Source organism: Paramisgurnus dabryanus, chromosome 22 (genome assembly GCF_030506205.2).
Source record: "Paramisgurnus dabryanus chromosome 22, PD_genome_1.1, whole genome shotgun sequence".
Taxonomy (NCBI): domain Eukaryota; kingdom Metazoa; phylum Chordata; class Actinopteri; order Cypriniformes; family Cobitidae; genus Paramisgurnus; species Paramisgurnus dabryanus.
Genome location: NC_133358.1, coordinates 22,965,884 through 22,988,604, shown reverse-complemented (window position 1 = coordinate 22,988,604; position 22,721 = coordinate 22,965,884). Strand labels below are relative to the sequence as shown.

At 39.4% G+C, this 22,721-nt stretch overlaps 2 protein-coding genes across 2 annotated transcripts in view; both read left to right on the top strand.

The window, feature by feature from the left end:
- The first annotated feature begins 1,270 nt into the window (after window positions 1-1,270).
- Window positions 1,271-13,427, top strand: ptchd1 (patched domain containing 1). Its single transcript, XM_065258362.1, has 3 exons — window positions 1,271-2,557; window positions 5,532-6,195; window positions 9,686-13,427. The coding sequence occupies exons 1-3, from the start codon at window positions 2,138-2,140 to the stop codon at window positions 11,335-11,337; spliced, it is 2,736 nt and encodes a 911-aa protein (XP_065114434.1). The 5' UTR covers window positions 1,271-2,137; the 3' UTR covers window positions 11,338-13,427.
- A 5,322-nt stretch (window positions 13,428-18,749) lies between these two features.
- The window catches only part of adgrg2a (adhesion G protein-coupled receptor G2a), a 37,002-nt gene continuing 33,030 nt past the window's right edge, over window positions 18,750-22,721 (top strand). Inside the window, exons 1-2 of the mRNA XM_073813183.1 lie at window positions 18,750-18,961; window positions 20,498-20,598. Of these exons, the coding sequence (XP_073669284.1) occupies window positions 18,816-18,961; window positions 20,498-20,598 (247 nt within the window). The 5' untranslated portion in view covers window positions 18,750-18,815. The remainder of the gene's footprint in view (window positions 18,962-20,497; window positions 20,599-22,721) is intronic.

The window sequence follows — 22,721 nt, the reverse complement described above, 5'->3', positions numbered from 1 at the left end:
AGTTTTCGGATATTGGCTATACATTCTTAAAATTTTATATTTGAAGAAGTCCTTTGAAAAGATGCAAATAAAGCAAAACTTGGCATTTGTCTCTGTCCATGGTGCTGAAAGCTGTATTGTAGTTTATAACACTGTTTGTCTATTAAAGGAAAAATCAAGTTGAAAATCAAGTGTTCAGGACTGCAAGTCAGCTGTGATTCATGGACAAAGACACAACAGCCTTTCTTTCACTGTACAAAGTCTATTGATTAATAGGTCTACTGCATTTACACAGTCGCTGTTTGACATTCTCAGCTTTCTATATTGGTGTGAATCTTGAATTGTCCTGGTGATTTCAAAGGTTATGACTTATTGCATCTGACAGATTTTCAATATTACTATGGTCACTGTCACTATGGATACCGTGTATTGCGTAAATTGTAAAGGGGCTTAAAACACAAAAATATTACATTTACAGCATCTCCCTGAGCAGCTCTTTTAGAAATCTTATTGCATCAATGCAACTACTTTTTGTAATTTGACGCCATATTCATATTAAAAAATGCATATAAAAAACTTCATTCATTTTAGATACATAAAAAAAGAAGAAGTGTTCTTTGTAAATATGCCATAGAATAACTATTTCTGCCCCCCCCCCAAAAAAAAATTTTTATAGGCTAGACTCTAAAAAATGCTGGGTTATTTCAACCCAGTGTTGGGTCAAAAAAGGGACAAGCCCTGCAGCTGGGTTGAAATTAACCCAGAAAATGTTTATATTTGAACCAACCCAGCATTTTGCATTGAAACAACCCAGCATGGGTTAAATTATAACCCAGCATGGGTTAAATTACAACCCAACCGGCTGGACTCGTCCCTTTTTGACCCAACTGGGTTAAAAATAACCCAACATTTTTTTTGTGCATTATCTGTGGATCTTAAAGGGTTTTATAAAACAAATAACCCTTTACGACCATTTCTTTTTAAGAGTACTAAATGTGTATAAATAAATTTTGCATACCAATAATGTCAACACTGAAATTAAAAAATGTATACAATAATATTATAAAAATCACTATATAGACGGTTAATAATAAAATGACATTTTATTACATGCAAGATATGTAGAGAGAGATAATCTAATTTTCTCCTGTTTAGATCAAAAAAGCTTCTATTCGCATTTTGACCATCTCATTCACGGCTCGATCAAGTGTGATGTTGTTGGGGGTTTGTGTGGGCGCGCGCGTGTGTGGTGGGAGGTGTACCTCTAATGCCACGCACTTGCGCGAATCACTCTATAGTGCAACACTGCGCGAGGCGCGGCGGTATTTACCGGCCGGCTCTCGAAAACACTGCAACTTCTTTAGCTTCGTAAATGGGAATAGGTGTCGCATCGCTGCGTTTGCGAAGCGTTTACGCGGATCTCGTGTCCTCCGGACCAACGGCAACAAATGCCAACTTGAATCTTGGCAATCTACCGGCAAAGGAATGCCCACAAGTGGATTCATGAATTCTGTACCGTAGCGGAAAGCCGTCGTGCTGGGCGCGGTGCTGAACTGGACCCACAGATGAATAAATGACACCGCATAGATGATGGAATATACAAAACTGTATTTGTGCATTTGAAACTGTTTGCAAGTGCTGAGGTGTGCATGACCGATCCACTGTTGACATACTGTATAATAAACGATATGTATTGATTTAGTCAAATCAACTTCTGGCTTTCAGATGCTCTCTTGGTTGACCTAGGCATACTGTTAGTACTTATCCTCGCTCGGAACAACGACGCATTAGTGGAATGTGCATGAACCTGCGAAGACGTGACTGGTGATATCTTCTTTTGTCATGTTGCGATTCTTGTTATGAATATAACCACATAAATTTATGCATTTGGCAGACGCTTTGATCCAAAGTTACTTACAGTGCATTATAAAGTATACATTTTATCAGTATGTGTGTACCCTGGGTTCGAACCCATGACCTTTGCGTTGCTAACGCAATGCTCGTCCAGCTAAGCTACAGCAACACGATACAAATATCAAGTTCATTAATATTAAGTTGTTGATGTTAAAAAGTGACAACTATTGCCACATGCAAGTAATATAGCATTTTATTCACGAAAGTCAATGCAGCACAAACACACTGATGCCCCGGATTTCTGATGCTGGTGACCAGGCGGTGGGAGAGGCTCGCGACCCGCACGTTGTTCTTTGCGCTGTTGCTGCATTCTAGGATGTTGCGACAAGTGTTGCACGAGGGGCTCAGGACGTCATTCCACAAACTGGGCCACTTTGTAGCCAATCACCCGGTGTTTTTTGCCTCCGCGCCCGTGCTCGTCTCCATCCTGCTCGGCGCGAGCTTCAGCCGTTACCGCATAGAGGAAAACGTGGAGTACCTGTTGGCTCCCAAACACAGCCTGGCGAAGATAGAGGGGAACTTGGTGGATAGTTTGTTTCCGGTAAACAGGTCAAAACACACGCTGTACTCGGACCTGCAGACACCAGGGAGATATGGCCGGGTCATCGTGACCTCGCGCAGGGGAAACGTTTTGGACCCTCACCACGTCAATTCGGTTCTTAAGGTAAGCAACGTTTTATAGACTAAATTTTTTTTATCATAGCTTGAAGTGTTTTCTGGGTTCCACAAATAAATGTTTAGGTAGTTTATTAACTATATTGGCAGATACATTATTTTCCCCTAACGCCTAATCTATTTAGCCTATTGCTTTTCTGTGTAGTCTATGTTCAATAAATCATATCATGCAAATGTAAACTATTTATCTTTATAGCCTAAAATTGTCATTGCAATAAACTAAAATGTACATATTTTTATTATTATCATTGTTAATTTTATTACCTCTTCTATTGCTTGCATAATATATTCATGACCACAGTGCTTTTGGACCATTCCCTGTCCACAAAGTACACTGTCATAACAAGTACACTGTAAATTTGAAGTTAAGTTGTCTTTTTACAGTAATTTTTTATTGAAAATATTTCATACTATTCAAAGTGTTTGCTTGTGGCCTACTTTATCTTCCTGTAACTTCTAAATCCAACTCAAAACTTTACTCCCCCAGATACCGGCAATGTTACGTAGGTTTCAAATAAATAGTGATCACTTTTTGTTAAACCTCAGAGAGCCGTTTCGCAAAAGCAAACTCTATTTTGAGAGCAAAGCACTGACATGTGCTACATTTAGACTGAAACATTCATTTAAAATTTTCTAAACTGATGTAAGCTTGAGCTACGAGCAGTGTTCACATTTTATGATCTTCTTAATATTCACATGGTATTCGATTCGAAGGTTCTTTATATTCACTCTGCATCATAACAACACAGCAGGTCTCGGTATAACCTTGTACACTGTATCAGTAATAAACCAACCTTTGTGAAAGAGGTTAGCTCATTTCAATGACATGAAGTGCAATGCAACAATTGGGATCAGATTTGCTGCATCTGAGGAAAAAGGATTATATCCATTGTCATAAATACCATATGTGTGCAAGGAGCAGAGATTGTGGGCATGCAGATGTCATGCTCTTAAATTAAGGGTTAATTATCATGCTTGAGCAATTAGAGGCCTGATCGGTGTCTGACATTTCAATGCTCCTTGAGGAGGCTGGAGGAGGCAATTGACTGAAGCTTTCCTGGTGATCTGCGTCTGACACGGTCTAATCACTCTGACATTAACAATGTGGAGAGGCAGACCTCCGAGGACGATCAATCCTCTTCTCTCGGGGGTCGCTTGGGAAGAAACTCAAAACGTTTGTCTTTATTGTTTTGTTTGTATTCTGGTGTATTTAAACAGGAAATAAAATTGTTGGCCCACTATTCCTCGCAATTACATGATTTCTTGTTGCCTGGCAACAAGGCATTTGCAACTAAATGCTTTGAAATGTGATTTACGTACTTAAAATCCACGTAAAAATCACAATTGATCCTATTTACTTTGTTAGCGCCCATTACTAGTTTTGTGGTGAATAATCAATCTCTGTTATCTTTAATCCAAGTCTTAACCACTGCCCTCCAACTGTCAGTCTGCTGCCATCTTCATTTAATGAAAGCCTACTTTTCCCTACTTTTGCCACGTCCTTTTTTTATGTTTAATATTCGTTTTAGTCTGAAATATGCCCCAGTACTAAAGTTGGTCACAGCTTCTGGTTTTAGTGGACATCGAAGTTTGTAAAGTTACCTGTAATATGTAAGGACTTTGTTGTTTAAGTGTGCAAACACTTGATCCAAAACAAAAAATTATGCTTAATTTAGTATATTAATTAGTTTAATTCAAGCTAAAATATTATTTAAAGGATTAGTCCATTTTCTTAAAAAAAAATCCAGATAATTTACTCACCACCATGTCATCCAAAATGTTGATGTCTTTCTTTGTTCAGTCAAGAAGAAATTATGTTTTTTGAGGAAAACATTCCAGAATTTTTCTCATTTCAATGGACTTTAATTGACCCCAACATGTAACCGTTTCAATGCAGTTTAAAATTGCAGTTTCAACAGAGTTTCAAAGGACTCTAAACAATCCCAAACGAGGCATAAGGGTCTTATCTAGCGAAACGATTGTCCTTTTCAACAAGAAAAAAAAGCATTTTTAGACCACCTCGTCTATCTCTGGTCCTGTGACACGCCAGCGCGACCTCACATATGTCATCACGTCAAGAGGTCACAGTTGATTTATGTGAAACTACGCCCCAGTGTTTACAAGTATGGAGAAAGAGGACCGTTCCGACGTTGTTGTATAAGGAATGATACTAGTTAATGTCTTTGTGTCAGTTTATTGTTTCAAATGGTTTCATATATTTAACGCATCACAGGACCGGAGACAGACGAGAAGTTGTGGTTTAAAAGTGCATATTCTTTATTTATTTATCGTTTCGCTAGATAAGACACTTATGCCTCATTTGGGATCGTTTAGAGTCCTTTGAAACTCTGTTGAAACTGCAATTTTAAACTGAATTAAAACTGTTATGTGTTGGGGTCCATTAAAGTCCATTAAAATAAGAAAAATCCTGGAATGTTTTCCTCAAAAAACAGAATTTCTTCTCAAATGAACAAAGAAAGACATCAACATTTTGGATGACATGGTGGTGAGTAAATTTTTCTGGACTGTTTTTTTTAAGACTTATCCTTTAATATGACTGAATAAACCTGACAACATTTGGTTAGACTAACACTTGGGGTGGGTTCCCAGACAGGACTTAAGTCTAGTTCCTGACTAAAATGAATGAGCTGTCTTAACTGAAATCAGCTTGCACCGACATATCTTAAAATATATTAGTGTCATTATTTTGTCTCAGTATGCAGTTTTTTGTAAGGTATAACTACTTAAGTGTTCTAAAATAACTAAGGCCTAGTCCTGGTTTAATCTAAAACCCTGTCCGGAAAACCGACTCATAATGTTCAGGTGTCAGATGAAGTAGAAAAAGCATAACTTTAAATAAATTGCATTTAGCCTTTTGCTAATTGACTTAAATAAATGTGGTTTATTTATTAGCTGTACTTACTAATAACCTGTTTTTCTCCACCCCACCCCTCAAACCCAAGCTCCACAACACAATAACACAGATCCAGGTCCCTATGCTGGGGTTCAACTACACCTTTGCCCACCTCTGCCTGTTGGATGATAGCAAGAGCTGCATCATAGATGACATCCTGCGAGTTCTTGAGGAGATGCGGTCAGCAAGGGCATCCAACCGTTCCACAATTCCTCTGCGTTACCCCATCACCAGACTTAAGGATGGGCGAGAGGCGTACATAGGGCACCAACTGGGCGGAGTCCAAACAAGTGGAGGACGAGATGGAGTGCGGTCGGCTCGATCCCTTCAGCTTACGTACTACCTGCAAGCCGCCAGCCCGCTGAATGAGGTGGTGGCGGCCCGCTGGGAACTGCTGTTCTGCAGGGAGCTGGAAAACTTTGGAACAGCTCACCAGGAGCTCGGCCTGTACCCGTTCACCTCCTCTTCTCTGCAAAGGGACTTCCAGAGGACTAGCCGCGTGTCGGAGCGGCCGCTTCTCTTCAGCCTGGTTGTTTGTCTTTCACTGGCCATGCTTTGCTGCTCGATGCGGGACTGTGTGAGGACTAAACCCTGGCTGGGTTTGCTAGCTTTGGTAACCGTCAGCCTTGCTACGCTCACCTCTGCGGGAATATTCAACCTCACAGGTGGAAAGTACAATTCAACATACCTCGGTATCCCTTTTGTCATGTTGGGTAAGAAAAATATTCATATATCAAGTTGAATTTATTCTCACTGATTTCAAGTCAACGTCGCTGTTTTCACATTCACCCCATTCATTTGATCTTCCATTTACATTAGCGTCTATGACTGTTTGTATCCCTAAGGCACAAAACTCTCAAAGTAAATGAGTGTACCTATTGACTGACCGCTTCTACTCTGCGCTCAAGGTGCGTCATTAAAAATGGATCACTTGACATCAAAGGAATCACTGACATTCAGCCTTTAGAGGAATTTCATCCTTTCCTTTAGTCTCCGAGACATTCTGGATGAATCAACTGTGTGCTTGCCGAGCAGATTCGCACGCTAGCAGATTTCACTAACGACTAATTACAAACACACATGCACGTATCCTAACGGACATCCATCTCTGTTTTGTTCGCCCGCTCTCTCGTTAGGCATTTCTCATACGCGGTAATTAGTGTCTTGTGTGGGAGGAGGGTTCTGTTGACTGTAACACAAAGAGTAAATAACAGGCTTGTGGAAGATAGAGAAATGAGAAGAATGGACAGAGGATAGGGGAGGGAGAAAAAACCGAGGGATGTGGTCTGGGTGTGTCGTGTTTCGATTGACCCCCATGCCACCCGCTGAACAAAATTACCATTGTGTTTCTATTTTAAGAACGCTGATGTTCGTCCTTGTCATAAAGCTTGTACCGATCAATCAAATCTTTGCCAACTGTGCCACGTCCCAACAATCTCCCTGCTGGTTTCCAAATGCAGACTTGCAGCTCTACTGCCGAGCAGAACAGGGTAAAACCTGCTAAAGCTGCCCAGTGTTTTTGGCTTTTAGTGTTCATCCAGACTTCTCTTACAAAGTTCAATTAAATTACAAGATTAAAGAATTACAGATGTCTGACAAAACAAAAACCTTATCGTAATACTATAAGCCACTGGCCTCTTATTTCAAACAAACTCCATTACAAAAGACATTAGCTCTCCGATCATGTGACTTCCCTGATGATGACCGAAAGATGTAAGAAAGAGATTGCATAGGTCATAATTGTTCAAATTAATATGATGAGCTAAGGAGATTTGTTGTTGAGAATCACTTAATGTCGTTTTACTGTTCTTTAATTTATTTTAAGATAAGTGAAAATGAAAGACTGAATTGATAAAAGGCTAAGCCACAACCGATATGGTTCTTTTAGTCAAGCGGAAAATGGCTTTTGAAGAGAGAGACAAAGAGCGGAGCACAAAAAAAGGAGTCAAATCTCTCTTTTTCACTTTCTGTTTCTCATTGCCCTTGATTTTTCAATGTAGCAACAACCACCTCTTTCCGCCCATTAATTTAATTTGTTACCTCCTGCCCGAAATCAGCACTGTCTGGTTGTTCTGCTCACTATTGTGCCAGGCACAGTTCCCAGGTCAGTGTAAGATGCAGTAGCGTCGACATCGGACCAAGGGAACCTCCGTCATGAATGATGAGTCACTGATGCCGTGGCAACCCTGTTGGTGAGCCATCTGCTCTCTGTGGCCGCACGAGAGTGCTGTGTAAAAAGAAAGAGAGAGAGAGCAAAAAAAGTGTAAACATTGCTACATTAAGAATGTCATGTTCATCAGGCTTCATGTTCATGGTAGGACCCCATGCCATTCTTTAAAATAGGCTGACCCAGTTTGTCTAATGTCTTGGGGTTTTGAGTCGTCCCAAGGCTATAAAGTCTGACAGCCTGCTTCACATCCATAAGGCTTTCTCTTTTCCTAAGATCAATTTTACATGATGTGTGGCCATCTTGTGTGACTGTGAATGAGATTTATTTAACTATAAACACATCAGCTGTGCAGATGGAAGAGAGAGTGGGCTATAGTTAGATCACGCTCCTTAAATAGAGGTGGTGTTTTCTTTTGCTCTGCTTTTAACACTGACTCCTAAGTAAATTATACTGATGATGTATTCAGGATGCTTGAGCTATGGATTCGGATGCATGGTGTTTCCTTATGATTTCATTTACATGAATTTGATTAGAATGGTGCTATAAGCATTTTTTATGGTGTGGCAATCGTACAGATATCACTGAAAGAGAGGTCCTGAAATATCGGTCTAATCTCTTTCGAGACTGTTCTCGACTCTGTAAACTGAGAACAAAAAGATGGAGTCCTTTATTTAGCCAATCAGAGCCTTCATAGACAGGGCATCTAATATGGTAAGCAGGAAGCAAAGAAAAATATTTTGCCATAGTACCACCTAGTGTTGTAGTCAAGACCACCTAAACCGAGACCAAGTCATGACCAAGCCCAAGACAGGCAGAGACCGAGACAAGACCGAGACTTTAAAGGTTCGAGACCAAGTCAAGACCAAGGCCAAGACAGGCCGAGACCAAGTCAAGACCAGGACCAGTTCAAGTCACTGCATTAAAACACTTATGATAAAATGTGGAATATGCATATGATCAGGCACTTCTTGTCTGTGTGTGTGCGTGCATGCGTGTGTGTGTGTGTGTGTGTGTGTGTGTGTGTGTGTGTGTGTGTGTGTTTGTATGCCATCAGAGAAGTTGATAAAATAATCAAAGGCATTGCAGATACGTAGGCTTGCCATCCACTTAACACAATGCAGGTGTTTTTAGTAATAAAATTTGAAAATTTGTCATTGGGAGAAACTTAAACAATGCCAACATCATATGCCAAACCTGAATAAACTGCATAAAATTTATGATAAATAATAAGTTTGTGATGTGCCATCAGTTGTGGTCTTGACCGGTCTTGAAATAAAATTCCGAGTCTTCTTTGTCTGAGACCGAGACAAGACCGAGTAAAAATGCGGTCCATTCCAAGACGAGACCAAGACCTTTAAAAAGTGGTCTAGAGACCGGTCTCGAGAACTAAAACACTAGTACCACCCTACTGAAAAATCCAGCTAAGACCAGCATAAGCTGGTGAGCTGGTTTTAGCGGTTTTCCCAGCTTGGTTTTAGCTGGTAGGCCTATTGCTGGTGTAGCAAGCTGGTCTAGCTGTGTTTGGGTCACTTTTTAAGCTGGACTAGTTGGACTTAGCTGGTCAGGCTAGAAGACCAGCTGAGCCACCAGCTTGCCCAGCTTAGCAAGGCCGAGAGGACCAGCTTAGACCAGCTACTGCCACCTTAAACCAGCTAAAACCAGCTATCAGCTTATGCAGCTACATCAGTAGAACAGTTACAAATCCAAAGTTTAAAAGCTTGCATATCTTAGTTACAGCACATTTGAGTGATGGATGTACAAATGGCACATCATGCAAATCTTCTATATCAAAACTATTTTCAGTGCCAAAGAAACAGAGAGCATTTGTTTGTGTCCCATTGTTGCAGTGCAGCTGCAGGTCTTGTCACCGTGTTATTCAATTATTTAAATCCTCTCTTTTCCCAGCAGCCATTTATGTCACTTAAAAGCGATGCCTGCCAAAACTACTCTAAGCTATTTGCAGACCATTCTATTTGAAATTTTTGTTTCATAAATCACTGAACAGCAGTTTTTTCTCTCTTCATCTTTTGCAGGACATGGCTTGTTCGGCACATTTGAAATGCTGTCATCTTGGCGTCGGACTCGCGAGGACCAGCACGTGAAGGATCGCGTCGCAGCTGTGTTCTCAGACTGTATGCTGCCGTTTACAGCCAGCACAGCCTTGCACGTGGTCACGTTCGGAATCGGGGCAAGTCCATTCACAAACATTGAGGCCGTGCGTCTCTTCTGTCAAAACGCCTGCATCTCTGTACTCTTTAACTACCTCTACATCCTCACCTTTTACGGTTCCAATCTAGTGTTTGCCGGCTACCTGGAAAACAACTACCGTCATAGTTTGTTCTGCAGGCGCGTTCCCAAACCAGAGTTGCTGCAGCAGAAGCCATCGTGGTATCGCTTCCTCATGTACACGCATTACAATGAGGAGGCCACGGACACCGGACCTCTGCGTGCTTACGAAAGTCACCTACTTGTAGCCTTCATGAAGCGGTACTACTGTGACTGGATCACCAACACTTACGTTAAACCGTTCGTGGTTCTTTTCTACCTGGTCTATGTGTCCTTCGCCCTCATGGGCTACCTTCAGGTCAGCGAGGGGTCTGATCTTAGTAATGTGGTTGCTACAGAAACAAGCACTATAGCATACACCCGTGCCCAACAGCGGTACTTTAGTAGTTACAGCCCTGTGATTGGCTTTTACATCTACGAGTCCATTGAATACTGGAACACCAGCGTGCAAGAAGACCTACTAGAGTACACCAAAGGATTTGAACGTATCTCCTGGTTTGAGAGTTACCTCAACTATCTACACGGTCTGAACATTACCACAAGCCTATCACGCAGTAACTTCACAGAACACCTGCGATCTGGATTTCTTCGCCAACCCTGTTACGTGCATTTCTCGGATGACATCATTTTCGCCAAGCGCGTAGATGGGGAATTTGATGTGGTGGCTTCCCGTATGTTTCTTGTGGCCAAGACGACAGAAAACAAACGAGAGGAGATGTCCGTCCTTCTGGACACACTGAGGAAGTTGTCACTGACCTCCAGGGTGAAGTTCATTATCTTTAATCCATCGTTTGTGTATTTGGATCGCTATGCTTCATCGGTCGGCGCACCCTTGAAGAACTCATGCATTGCTGCAGTTTTTCTGCTGTTTTTTTCCACATTTTTGGCAGCTGACCCACTGGTAAATGCCTGGTTGACTGTGACAGTGGCCTCTGTTGAGTTCGGGTTGGTGGGTTTCATGACTCTCTGGCAGGTAGAGTTGGACTGCGTCTCAGTGCTGTGTCTGATCTATGGAGTAAACTATGCCGTAGACTCCAGCGCCCCCCTAGTGTCTGCATTTGCTCTAGGCCGGGAATCTACCCGTACGCGCTGGGTTAAACTGGCACTGGAGCGGCATGGAGTGCCTGCCCTTCAGAGCTACCTCTGCTATGGGGCTGCTCTGCTCCCTCTAGCAGCCGTGCCCTCAAACCTCACTCGCACGCTTTTTAGGTGCCTCTTTCTAACCGCCATCATCACAGCCTTCCACTGTTTGGCCATCCTCCCTGTCCTGCTCACCTTCCTGCCTCCCTCCAAGAAAAAAAGACGAGAAAAAAATAATGCTGCAGAAAACAGGGAAGAGATTGAATGTGTGGAAATGGAGGACAGCACACGTGTGGTTGATCAAATTACCACTGTCTGACCACGTTGAGGTTGCCTGGAGCACGTAAAAGAGGACAAAAACCACAGCACCCCCATGGGGTGACAAAGGGAAGCCTGAGAGTTATCCACTGTGCATCTGGGCTTCCAGTTCATTTACCTAAAAGCCCCTAGATGGCTTTTAGGTTCTTTATGAGTGTACTACCGTATAAACAAGCCCACCTTTTTAAGCAATGCTTGTTTGTGATGGTAAAAGCAGTGAATGAGGACGAACCATTAAAGATGGGCTCTGTTGTCAATATAATAGCACTGTGCAGGTTTTGCTGCAGCTCAGCACCCAATGCTCACAATAAGAGAGGCAGGGAAAAAGAGAGAGGCCAGATAAACCACATTGGTGCGCAGTTGCAGATAACCAGAAGAGGGCTTTTCTGATCTGCAATCTTGCAGTTTTGGGGAAACTTTAACAAGCTTACACTTTAATAAAGCTTCAATAGAGACATAACGTCTCTGGTACCATTGTAATGCCCTACAGTCTCAGTAAAATGTACAAAAGCTATCACCAGGGCAATTATCTAAAGACAAAGCAGCCATATTCATATCTAATGATAGCCATCAGTTTAATGCACCTGAAATCATGTTTTTTTTTTTGGAGACTAGGTGTTTTAAAGAGAACATCGCTGGGGATTTAGTGATATTAAAATCATACATTACTCAAAGAGATTGGAAGGTTCCGGATATCTTCATCCATTATCGTTACATAAGTCACCTTCCCCACCCTGACCATCTCTCAAAGGCAATGAATGCTGATCTTCCATAAAAGGATGTATAGGGAAGATACAAATGGGAGGGAGAAAGGGATGAACAGGATGGGGAGAGGTAAAGAGATACAGGGAGGCAAGATTCTGCTGACAGGTTGCCCATGCAGTGCTTCCATGGTAACCCTGATAACAGTTTTGTTGCATTGTGTATGTAAAATTTCCCACTTTCCTAAATTCAACGAGGTTGTTTGTTACCAGTCAAGTTTGGAGAGTAACCTTTTGAAGGATTTATTCTGTTATCCTTTGTTTGCCTTTCAAAATGCTGAAAATCACCTTGTCTCAGACGATGGTCCTTATCAATATGCATGAGCCAGAGTCCCTTTATTTTCACCTTCTTTGCCCTCTGTCTATGAGAGGCTTTAAAAGAGTGACTGAGAACAGTGGGGTGGAAGAGAGAAAGAGAGGGGCAAAGAACAGGAAACGAGCGATTGGCTGATAAAAGCCACTTATTTTTCAAATGCTCCTCGCCCCTTAGACAACAGATGTCAAATCAATCATGGGTAAATGGTAACCCCTTTAGCCCTGACTCTCACTGTATTTCTGCCTCAGTTACAGTATTTCCTGACTGCAGCAAAGGCACGTCTGCTTATGTATGCTTTTAAGTCTCATTTTCACCTCTGTCAAGTACAGGTGAAGTGTAAACGCTGATGCCGACAGGTTTTCGGCGACAAGCAATCTGCGTCCGTCTACATTACATTTGAAACTGCTGTGTGGCAGCCAATCAGGAGATATTTCATGTTTAATGTTTTGTTACTTTTAACGGGATGTTGGACCAGCCAGGTTTCATTGTGGGCAGGGCATGAAGTAATGTCCTGTCACTTTTTGTGGTAGTTTAGGACAAATCCATGATGGGGGATGGAGGAAACTGTGCTTTATTGTGTCACAGCTGGTTAGTACATGGTAAACCTTTGGGACAATGTGTTTGTGGTGTAAGAGTATTTGAGAACTGATTCTAGACTGCTGCACAGCTAACACACACACATAGTAACTTTAATGGGTATAGGGATGCGTCGAAATATCGGCCTATTCATGAATATCAGTCATGTGACCTTTTACGTCATTCCAGTTGCCTGCCGCCATCTTGAGTACCTACCGAGTACCAGTAGGCTACTGACAAGCATTGGCTAGCTTGCTACGATTTACGGATTTCGCACATCGACTGTCATTAAAGGAAAGCTGCTTTAAAAAAATATATAATATCTTGGTTAGGGTGGGATGCCTACTCGATCCCTGATGCATTCTTCCAGCCGTTGTCTGCTGCTACAGAACTACCACTATTTTTACAACACTAAGAAGGCACGACACAACATGAAACTTTGCTCGAAGTATCACCTGGATCTCTACACATGAACGCGAGCATTGAAAACATTGTTTGTGTACACAGAGTTTACTAAAAAAAAGGTTTTGAACAACTGACTTTGGCTGTTTTGGTGTCCGCTCGCCGTCTTTGCCAGACATAAAGAATCGATTGCCGAATGCGAATGAATGAATCTCATATGAGGCTCCTTTTTCAACTAGAAGGTCAATATTGTTTTTCACTTGCGACAAAACAATAAATTATCCATGCATTTACATGGTACTATGATTTAGGAGCTATCCATCTTTACTCTCCTCCCTCCTTACGTCGCATTCGGAGATCGATACATCTTGACTGGGAAGATGGCGGCGAGCGGACACCAAAGTCAGTTGTTCAAAACCTTCTTTTTAGTAAACTCTGTGTACACAAACAATTTTCTCAATGCTCGAGTTCACGTGTAGAGACACAGGTGTTACTTCGAGCAAAGTATCATGTTGTGTCGAGCCTTCTTAGTTTTGTAAAAATAGCGATTTTGATGCTCACAACATATTGAAGGCATAACTTTTAGTTCCTTTGCAACCACTTCAGGTACTCAAAATGGCGGCAGAAAAGTTTGAGATGTGAGTGACGTCAGCTGATATTCATGAATAGACAGTTTCAGCAGTAACAAACCTCTTTCGTGGAACAAACGTAACCTACGGTAAACTCTGCAAAGAATCAATAACAACAGAGTATTTTATTTCTGATAACAAGCAAAATAAACAACAAGGAGATTATCGTAGTTCAAATTATAGCTTAAGTGTATCAAAAACGACACTGAGCTTACGTTACTGTGTAAAATGTGTACTAAATAATGTATGCAATCTTAACTACAGATTGGCTGCCAAACTCCCTTCACATAGCGGTGATCCATCCTTGATCCATATCTCCCCTTATCTTTAGAAAACCAAAACAGAGTTCAGAGACCGGAAGTTAAGTTCTGCCCAGACGCGTAACCGCGACAACGCACTTGCGTCCGATGAAAGGTATCGGCAGATAAAATCATCACTACCACAAGTGGACATCAGCCTATTGTTTAAAAACAGCCGATGATTATATCCAAGCAAATCAAAATGGACAGAAAAATCACCAGAACTCATGCTTTGTGGATATTTTAAATCTAAAACAAAACTATTGGTATTGGTAGATGTCATTTCTAAGTGATCGAATATCGGTAACAGCACAGACATTTTGGATTGATGCATCCCTAGTATACAGACACACACCTATATAGCTAATTACATCTGACCCTATACATTACAGTGCAGGAGTCTCTTACTGCAGATCTACTGATGTCAATACTTGTTCAGACTAATGTAAGTACAGTGCTGTAATAATATTTTCAACAATTTCATTACTGTGTTTTGGATCTGAGTGGTCTTGGTCCACCAAACTGACTGAAGCTTTCTCTAATGTCAGTACAGTGCTACACACAGATCTCGGTCTAGGATACATGTGAAGAAGATTCAGAGTATGGTATCCTTTTCGTTGTGCACTAATAGTACTTCTCTAATGCGTAGATGTCAATCATTCTCCAAACTTTCCGAAAAATCTGTCTGTCGATCTCTGTTTGACCATGTGTCTACAAGTACAGTACCTGTGTGTTTGGATGACAATGTTTTTGGGGTAGATTGAACCACCTATGTAACTGACTGTATTAAGTGTGCACCCTTTAAGAGAAATGCCCTTAACATGAATAATGTTTATTTGATAAATTAGGCTTAAAATGTTCATGTGCTTAACTCTGTCCTCAATTCCTGTCAAAACTAATGAACATTTCAAGCGAGTCCTTGACATACCTCTGCTTTCATACTGACACACTCAGGCTTGCATCATTTCAGTCTGTTTGTACACCTCCACCGTTTGATTCAGTCCAAATATAATTGCTGTGAAGCTGTATTGGCACCGGGCCCTTTGAAGATGTCAAAAGCCAGTGAAAAGACTGAACAAAAAAAAATCCACCCACACTGGCTTGCACGCACATATACATACACACACACCAACTCAGCTTAGAGTACAAGTATTTTATCTAAATGCCTCTGTAGGAGATGATTGTTTTTTATCTGTTTCTATGAATTTCAGAAGAATAAATATAAGAGGGTGAATCTAAAAGGAAGTCTTTGTTTGTGTCAGAATGCGTTTTATATTTACTGAAACTAAATTGTCGTTTTGCTCTATATTCAAAATTGCAACTTGCTGCTGCCACCTAGTGCTTAATTTTCAGACAACTGATTTAAAGATGCATATGTTGGTTGGAGGGGGAAATGCTCAACATACAATGACACATGAAAGTGTATGTGGTTTACTAGTGTAACAGTGTAACCAAAGTAACACACATTCTGAAAGGGTCAGTGAGATATAATTGGGATCCACTCCCACAATGTGACATGCACAGCAACCTACACATATTAAGAGCGCTTAGATTCTCAGAGGACTATTGTAGTGTAGAAAGCTGTGAAAATTGCTTGGCTGTCATTACCATTAGTAAAGAGTTCAGAAGGGCAGCAATAGGAGCCATCTGAGCATCGGTGTGACTGTGCATGTGCCTACTTTTGGGAAACAATGGTCCCGAGAGGTAAGATAAATTTGTCAAAATGGTTCTTTGGGGATATCATGTTTTTTTATTATTTTGCTTGGAATAAGTGTTAGGTTTCTGGTTAACCTATTAAAAACAATGGAAGTCTATGTTGTTTGTATGTTCCCATTTAGATGCACAAAGAGACTATCAGGGGAGTTTTCCCATCTTCGAAACAAATATTACAAAAAACAGTATTGAATTTCACATGACACATTTACTTCTGCCACTGGCAGTCACGAAGAAGCTGTGGTAAACCCGGACTACAGTCCTGTGGGTGGGATCAAATCAAAACCATAGAGGCCGAGGTTATATAATAACAAAACTTTCTAGAAGGGTGTTTCGTTATAAGCACAGTAACTGAATATTATCTGTGGAGCTCACTGTTTTCAATTAATTTATTATTCCCATGAAACATAAACTGCAGCTTCTATCAGATAAGAGAAACATCAACAGCATCCTCTGATAAAAAACAAATGGTTATATGAAAAGTAACTCCATCATCGATACATATAGATTTGTAAGCACAAATGAATAGAAATAGAAAAGAAGGTGAAAAAAATGCAATAGCAATCTTTTTGTTTGCTTTTTTAGGTGCTTTGTAACCACAAAAACAGTTGAATAGAAGTCAGGAAGAAGTCAAAAAAAGACAATTCTTATATTATATCATGATCTAAACAGCCAACTGTGACATTGACCATTTATCTTATGTGTTTGAGGACATACTTATTTCCATCAAAGCACAAATGATGCACTTTTGAATTTTTTTTTATCATGCTGGTATTGTATAACATGGACCATAAGGCTTTGATCACAGTTCCATGGCTGTGATTGTTGTCAATAATTCAGGAAGGGAGCATACAAAGTGCATACAATTTCCTACATAAATTGTTGCCAGTGTTTGCAGTGAAAATTTGTATTAAGTTAGAAAAGTGCATGTTAGTAGTCATTTTTCCACTGTATTCACAGATATTGTGGTGATAAAAAGCTGACTAGGCCATGAACCAAACTAAACATAGATTATTACACAACTACACAAAAAAATAATGGGGCCCTAGGCACCCACACCCTGCATTAAAGAAAAGCTGATCCATTATGTGTAGGGCCATTTTTGCAGGTTCTTTGTTGGTGTGTGTGACCCTCTACAAAAAAAGTCTAATGGGGGTTGACGCAGGAAAGGAGATGTTAAACCGGTCTGCACTACTATGCACATCATTTATCTTTTTCACCCAGAAACCATATTCTTTACATGTCTAAGATTTTACCCTTGAGATTACGTGGAATACAATACGCTGAATTTTGCTGCATAGGTTATTTTTAACCCAATGCTGGGTGGACAAAACAGATGTTGGGTTATTAAACAAACCTATAGGGTTGTCTCAATGCAGTGATTAATTTTTTAAGTTGAAAATGATTAAATATATAATATGTTACCAATTATAGTAATGTTCTGAAAAAAAAAATTAATCCGACATTTTTCACTTAAAATAAGAAAATGTAAGTTTATAAAATAACTTTTTACAGTGTAGTATCTAAAGAAAAAGTTAACCTAAAAATAGAAACTGCTATTTACTTACTCAAATGTAAAATGTCCTATTTTCCTTGGAAATAATCATTTTTTTTTTCTATAATTCCTAATTATACAATTTTAGTAGACAAAACTAAATCACTGTATGATTCATAAATTATTGCATGATTTCATAAGTAGTATGAACTACTTCTATAATACATTTATGAAGTTTTTTAAAATGGACAACCCAGGTCCTTGTTCATCTTCACAATGTTTCTTTAAAGATTCTTCTGCAAGTAAGTCATTCAGACAAACAGTAAGATAAGAATAAGTAAACAATGGCAACATTTGGCTAAACTATTCCGATAACAGACCTAGTAAAACTGTCTGCAAAGATCCTCCTTCAAAAAAAATCTCTCTTTACATCTGACACGTATTACACAGTCTGCTGATAGGACCACTAAAGACACTAGTAGCTAAGTCATGGAATATTTGAGCTGTCTGTGTGACGTTATTGTCTCTCGAAAAGAAATCCTGAGAACAGCAAGGGTGTCTGAACCAAGAAAAAAACCTAAGGGGCCGACACAAGGCACGCACAGATGGGCATGATTTACCTCCACTGACAAGCTGCTGAGGGTCCAGGAAATGTCTGACTCCATATCCTGGTCCCATGTTGTGCCTAAAAGAAAGAACAGGTGCCACCAGATCACATTTAATTAAGTTACCATGGTACTAGACCCAGGAAACACAGAAATACCATCATGTAAACATTTGTCAGGAATACCATCATATGTTTGATTTGTCTGGCGTCTTCATTGGAATTTTATAGCCAGAATTGAATGCACAGTTGAGGTATTCAAGTATAATATAGCAATAGCCTACTAATAGTATCAAGTTTAGATTTATATCATATCCACAACAGCACATCACACTATGGACTACATAGAGTTTAGCTAGATGTAATAATCACAACATGGCAAAAATAATAGACTATAGTCTTAACTCGAGTTTAGATCATGACAACAATACCATAAGACTACAGTCAGTTGACAATGACATAGATAGCCAAATAAAATTTATAACAAGAAAGCGGTTTTTATGATTGTTCTCTGAAAAGTAACAAAGTGAACAGAAAGGCGTGTCGTCCTCTTGTTACTTTTGTACAGTACAACACTCACAATAATGGGAGTGTCACAAAATTTTTTCAAAGCCAAGTGCTGTCTCTTTTACTTTCCCCACACCTGAAACCTGTACTATCTTTGCTGTTTTTCGTTACCTGTTTATGAAACTGAAGCGCAAAACGACGGATAATCGTTGCAGTGGCGTTTATTTGACCCAATGTACCTCAGATGGATTTACGACCTCGGGTAGAGGCGCGAATTTAGGATGTCCTCGCGAGCATCACGCGGCGCAGTGCTACGGCAGCAGGTGAGTGCGAGTACGTTCAGTCATGTGCACAAGTTAGATTTTCTTATTTATCATACTGAAAAACTGAAATCCAGAGGCTGTTTCGAAGTTTATGTACACACGAAAATTAAGTAAAAATAATGTATATTAATATTTGAAACTTGAATGAAAATAAAATATTTGGAAACTAGCTAGCTAGCTCAAACAGACAGATAGACCGATAGACAGACAGACAGACAGACAGACAGACAGATAGATAGATAGAAATATAGTAACCGTGTTTTTGTCGTGTTTAAGATTAATTGTCATATTACTATCATTTTACCACAGACATCATGGTAAAACTATAGTTCCTATTTCTGGTTACTATGGTATTACTAGAAATACCATAGTTAAACCGTAGAAAACCCTAGTTAATTTTAACCACAGACATCATGGTAAAACTATAGTTCCTATTTCTGGTTACTATGGTATTACTAGAAATACCGTAGTTAAACTGTAGAAAACCCTAGTTAATTTTGTTATTTAAAAGGCATGGGACAGGTGTGACACATTTCCTCAGACTATATCCTCAGCTATGAGAGGAATTTGTCATTATCGTCTTAGCTCTTTGTCACCCCGCATGACTGAAAATTAAAGATAATTGAAAACTTAAAAGGCTTGTGCAGTTTTCTATGAACTTCATTTGAAGGTCAAAAAAATAGATATATGAAGATTGAGAGCAAAACCGGTCCAACCTGCTTGCATACCAAAAATGACAATAACATGCTGTATTGATTTGACTTCTGAGAGTTTACAGTTTCATTTGTTAAGGCCAAGGCTCCTACCACAGATTTTTTTACACTTAAAAAAATTTAAGAATTCTGTAATCTTGCTTTGATCAAATTTACAGAGCCCATTGTTTGATAGAGAAAAATAGTTTGTTCTTTTCACAAGAACTCTTAAAATAGCCACAAAAGGGTTATAGTTTATGCTGCTTAACTGCATTTATTTCTGCAGATACAGTACAAAAGTTGTCACTGGGATGGCAAAAAGGTCCTAATATGTATTGTTTAGGTACAGATATGTACCTTTGAGGTACCAATATGCACCTTTTTGGTAAAAACCTGTGCTTTTTGAAATGGTATCCCCCCAGTGACAACTTTTGTATCTTTCTCTGAAAGGGTATAAGCAAATTTGTATCACATATTCATTGCAAATTACATGGACCAGGTTCCTGATGCATGAATATCTTTCTTTCTTTTGAGAATTTGTTCTAAAACAATTTGTTTTTATTATAACAAATAAATGAAAATTGTTTCATTTGTGTTTTAGTAAAATTACTGAATGCAAGTGCTGTCTAGATGGGCACATAGTGTAACTTCTATGCTTTGAATCAGTGCATATGTTTACTTTTAACACAAAAGGTTCAACCAATTTACAGCTTGTGTTAAAACAGGTTTTGGTTTGATGAAATAGCAGCCTAGCAGCAGGCAATATTTACGTTTTTATGTTACAGCAAATGAAACATTATTGTTACTGAAAGTAACTTAAGTGTTACTTTCTTTTACTTTGAAGGATGCATTACAAGCACACCAAGCACCGGAGTGGACAATACAGAAAGTCCACAAATCACTTGATCTGGTTCATCTGTCTATGGCTTCACTTACTGCCTCAAGGTTAGTACATTATATGTTACAATATTACCACCAAATATAATATCAGAATTTATTTTATAAAATATTGTGGATGTTTTTTGCAGTATATAAAAAAATGTATTTCTATTCTAAAGCAATGTGCTTCATAGTACAACTTCGCACAGACAGAACACCTTAGTATAAAGGTTTGCTAGGTTTTTGTTGCCAAATACTTCCTCATACAAATTCGACTCTTCAGAGAAGATATTCATGTTCCTCATAAGTGCACATCCAACCTGTACCTAAACACACAATTTCTTTCTCAGTAGATTTATTTAAACCTCCAGGAAGTTGCACTGTCATTCACATTTCTGCATTTATGCAAAGCGAATGCATTCAAGCTATATATTTAGTACATTTGTGTACTGTAGGTGATGTGTTCGCTGGGAGTTGAATCCATGACCTTGGCTTTGCAAATTCAATACACTAGACAGTACAGAAGGCATTGTCGTCACACAATGCTTTTTAAACGATTTTTTGTTTTGTGTGCAATATGCATGCGGTAGTTCTATATATAAATCAGCAAAGTATAGATGGAGTGGTAAAATCTGGTCTAGCAAATGTCATTTACATAATTGGTTGCCAGCACTTCCGTTACAAGTCTATCAAATTGTGGCTTGTAAAATGATTGATAGGAAACACAGGAGTGGAAAGACATTATGAATCATGAACAGACAGGACTGAGCAAGCTGTATTGAGTCATATAAGAGGGAGATTATATACCATTATTAGGTCTGATCATTTTTAGATTCAAATGAATAATAAACAGAGGTATTACCAGAAGATTTTACATGCCTGGAGGCCATTTACAGGAGCTAGAGGAAATAGAGAAGAGGGACTTTAATAATCGGAGGATGAGAATGTTTGAAGTCCGCTTCACTTTAATAAATAAAGGTGCTTTAAAGGTTCATAGCGATGCTATAGAAGAACCATTTTTTGGTTCTTCAAAGAACCATTTAGTCAAGGGTTCTTTTAAGAATCATTTAGTTCTTAATTTTTCTGTACTCTGAAGAACCTTTTTCACCATTGAGAACCTTTTGTGGAAAAGAAAGGTTCTTTGGATGTTAAGGGTTCTTTATGGAACCATTCAGCCAAAATGGTTCTTCTAAAGCACTTTATCTCTGATCACACAAATTGCACTTGTAATGGTTAAAAAGGAGGCGGACGGAATCATTTGATTGACCTCAGAAAAGAGCCGTGCGTTGTTTTTTTTAATGCTGCTTGGCGACCACCAATTAGCTGTCCTGTCAGTCAAGGATGAAAGCGTGAGGGCACTTGAAACTTTGGTTTGCTGTTAACTGTAATATTAGAAGAAACTTTAAAAAGAGGGCACTGGCTTCTGACCTTGATCGAAGGTGAGAGGTGAACAAAAATGCAGGAGACTCACACAGGAGGTGAGTCAGTGCAGTGTCTGGTTGTTCCAAGAAATTAAACTTCTGTCACCACAACTCTTCCCTCATTTGATTGGAAGAAACGTAAATGACGTCGAGCTTTTCCGCTCAGAGTTGACTATTTATAACTTTATGGCACTCCTGCAAAAACGCAGCAAAAAACGCACCTCTCACTGCCACAAAACACATCCTGTGTGATCTGCCCCTTACAATTAAGGCTGTATCATGACATCACTTCCCAGGTTTCATGGGAAACTATATAACTAATAGATATGCCATAATGCTAGAATGGATTTTAGTCAGTGTTAAAGATATTAAAGGACCTACTGTAGTTATTTTAATACTAAGTTGTTTTAAAAATACTTCAATACTACTATTTATTTTATAGTATTATTATATTATATTTTTCTAGGTCCTAATATTTTTCTAAGTTATAACTTTTTCTCACAATTGACTATAGCGACTCTGGTCTATCAACGTGTGTCAAAATATTTAAGATGGTGATATTATCAGTTCTTTACAACTTTTCATTACATTAAAAGAAAGTTAAACTACTGTAACAAACATTTAATATCAGTTTTTATACTAAAGTCAGTTGAACTGTCAGTCGCAGTGAAGCTAAAGTTCCTGTTTTAGCTTGTCTTGTTCTTGTCAAAGTATTAAACAAAGCATTAAGAAACTGACAGGCTTGCGTAGAATAATGGTGAGATCAAA

Coding starts and splice junctions, on each gene's coding strand:
- ptchd1 (XM_065258362.1), top strand. CDS start 2,138: ATGCTGGTGACCAGGCGGTGGGAGAGGCTCGCGACCCGCACGTTGTTC. Junction 2,558..5,531: donor ACGTCAATTCGGTTCTTAAG/GTAAGCAACGTT, acceptor CTCAAACCCAAG/CTCCACAACACAATAACACA. Junction 6,196..9,685: donor TATCCCTTTTGTCATGTTGG/GTAAGAAAAATA, acceptor CATCTTTTGCAG/GACATGGCTTGTTCGGCACA.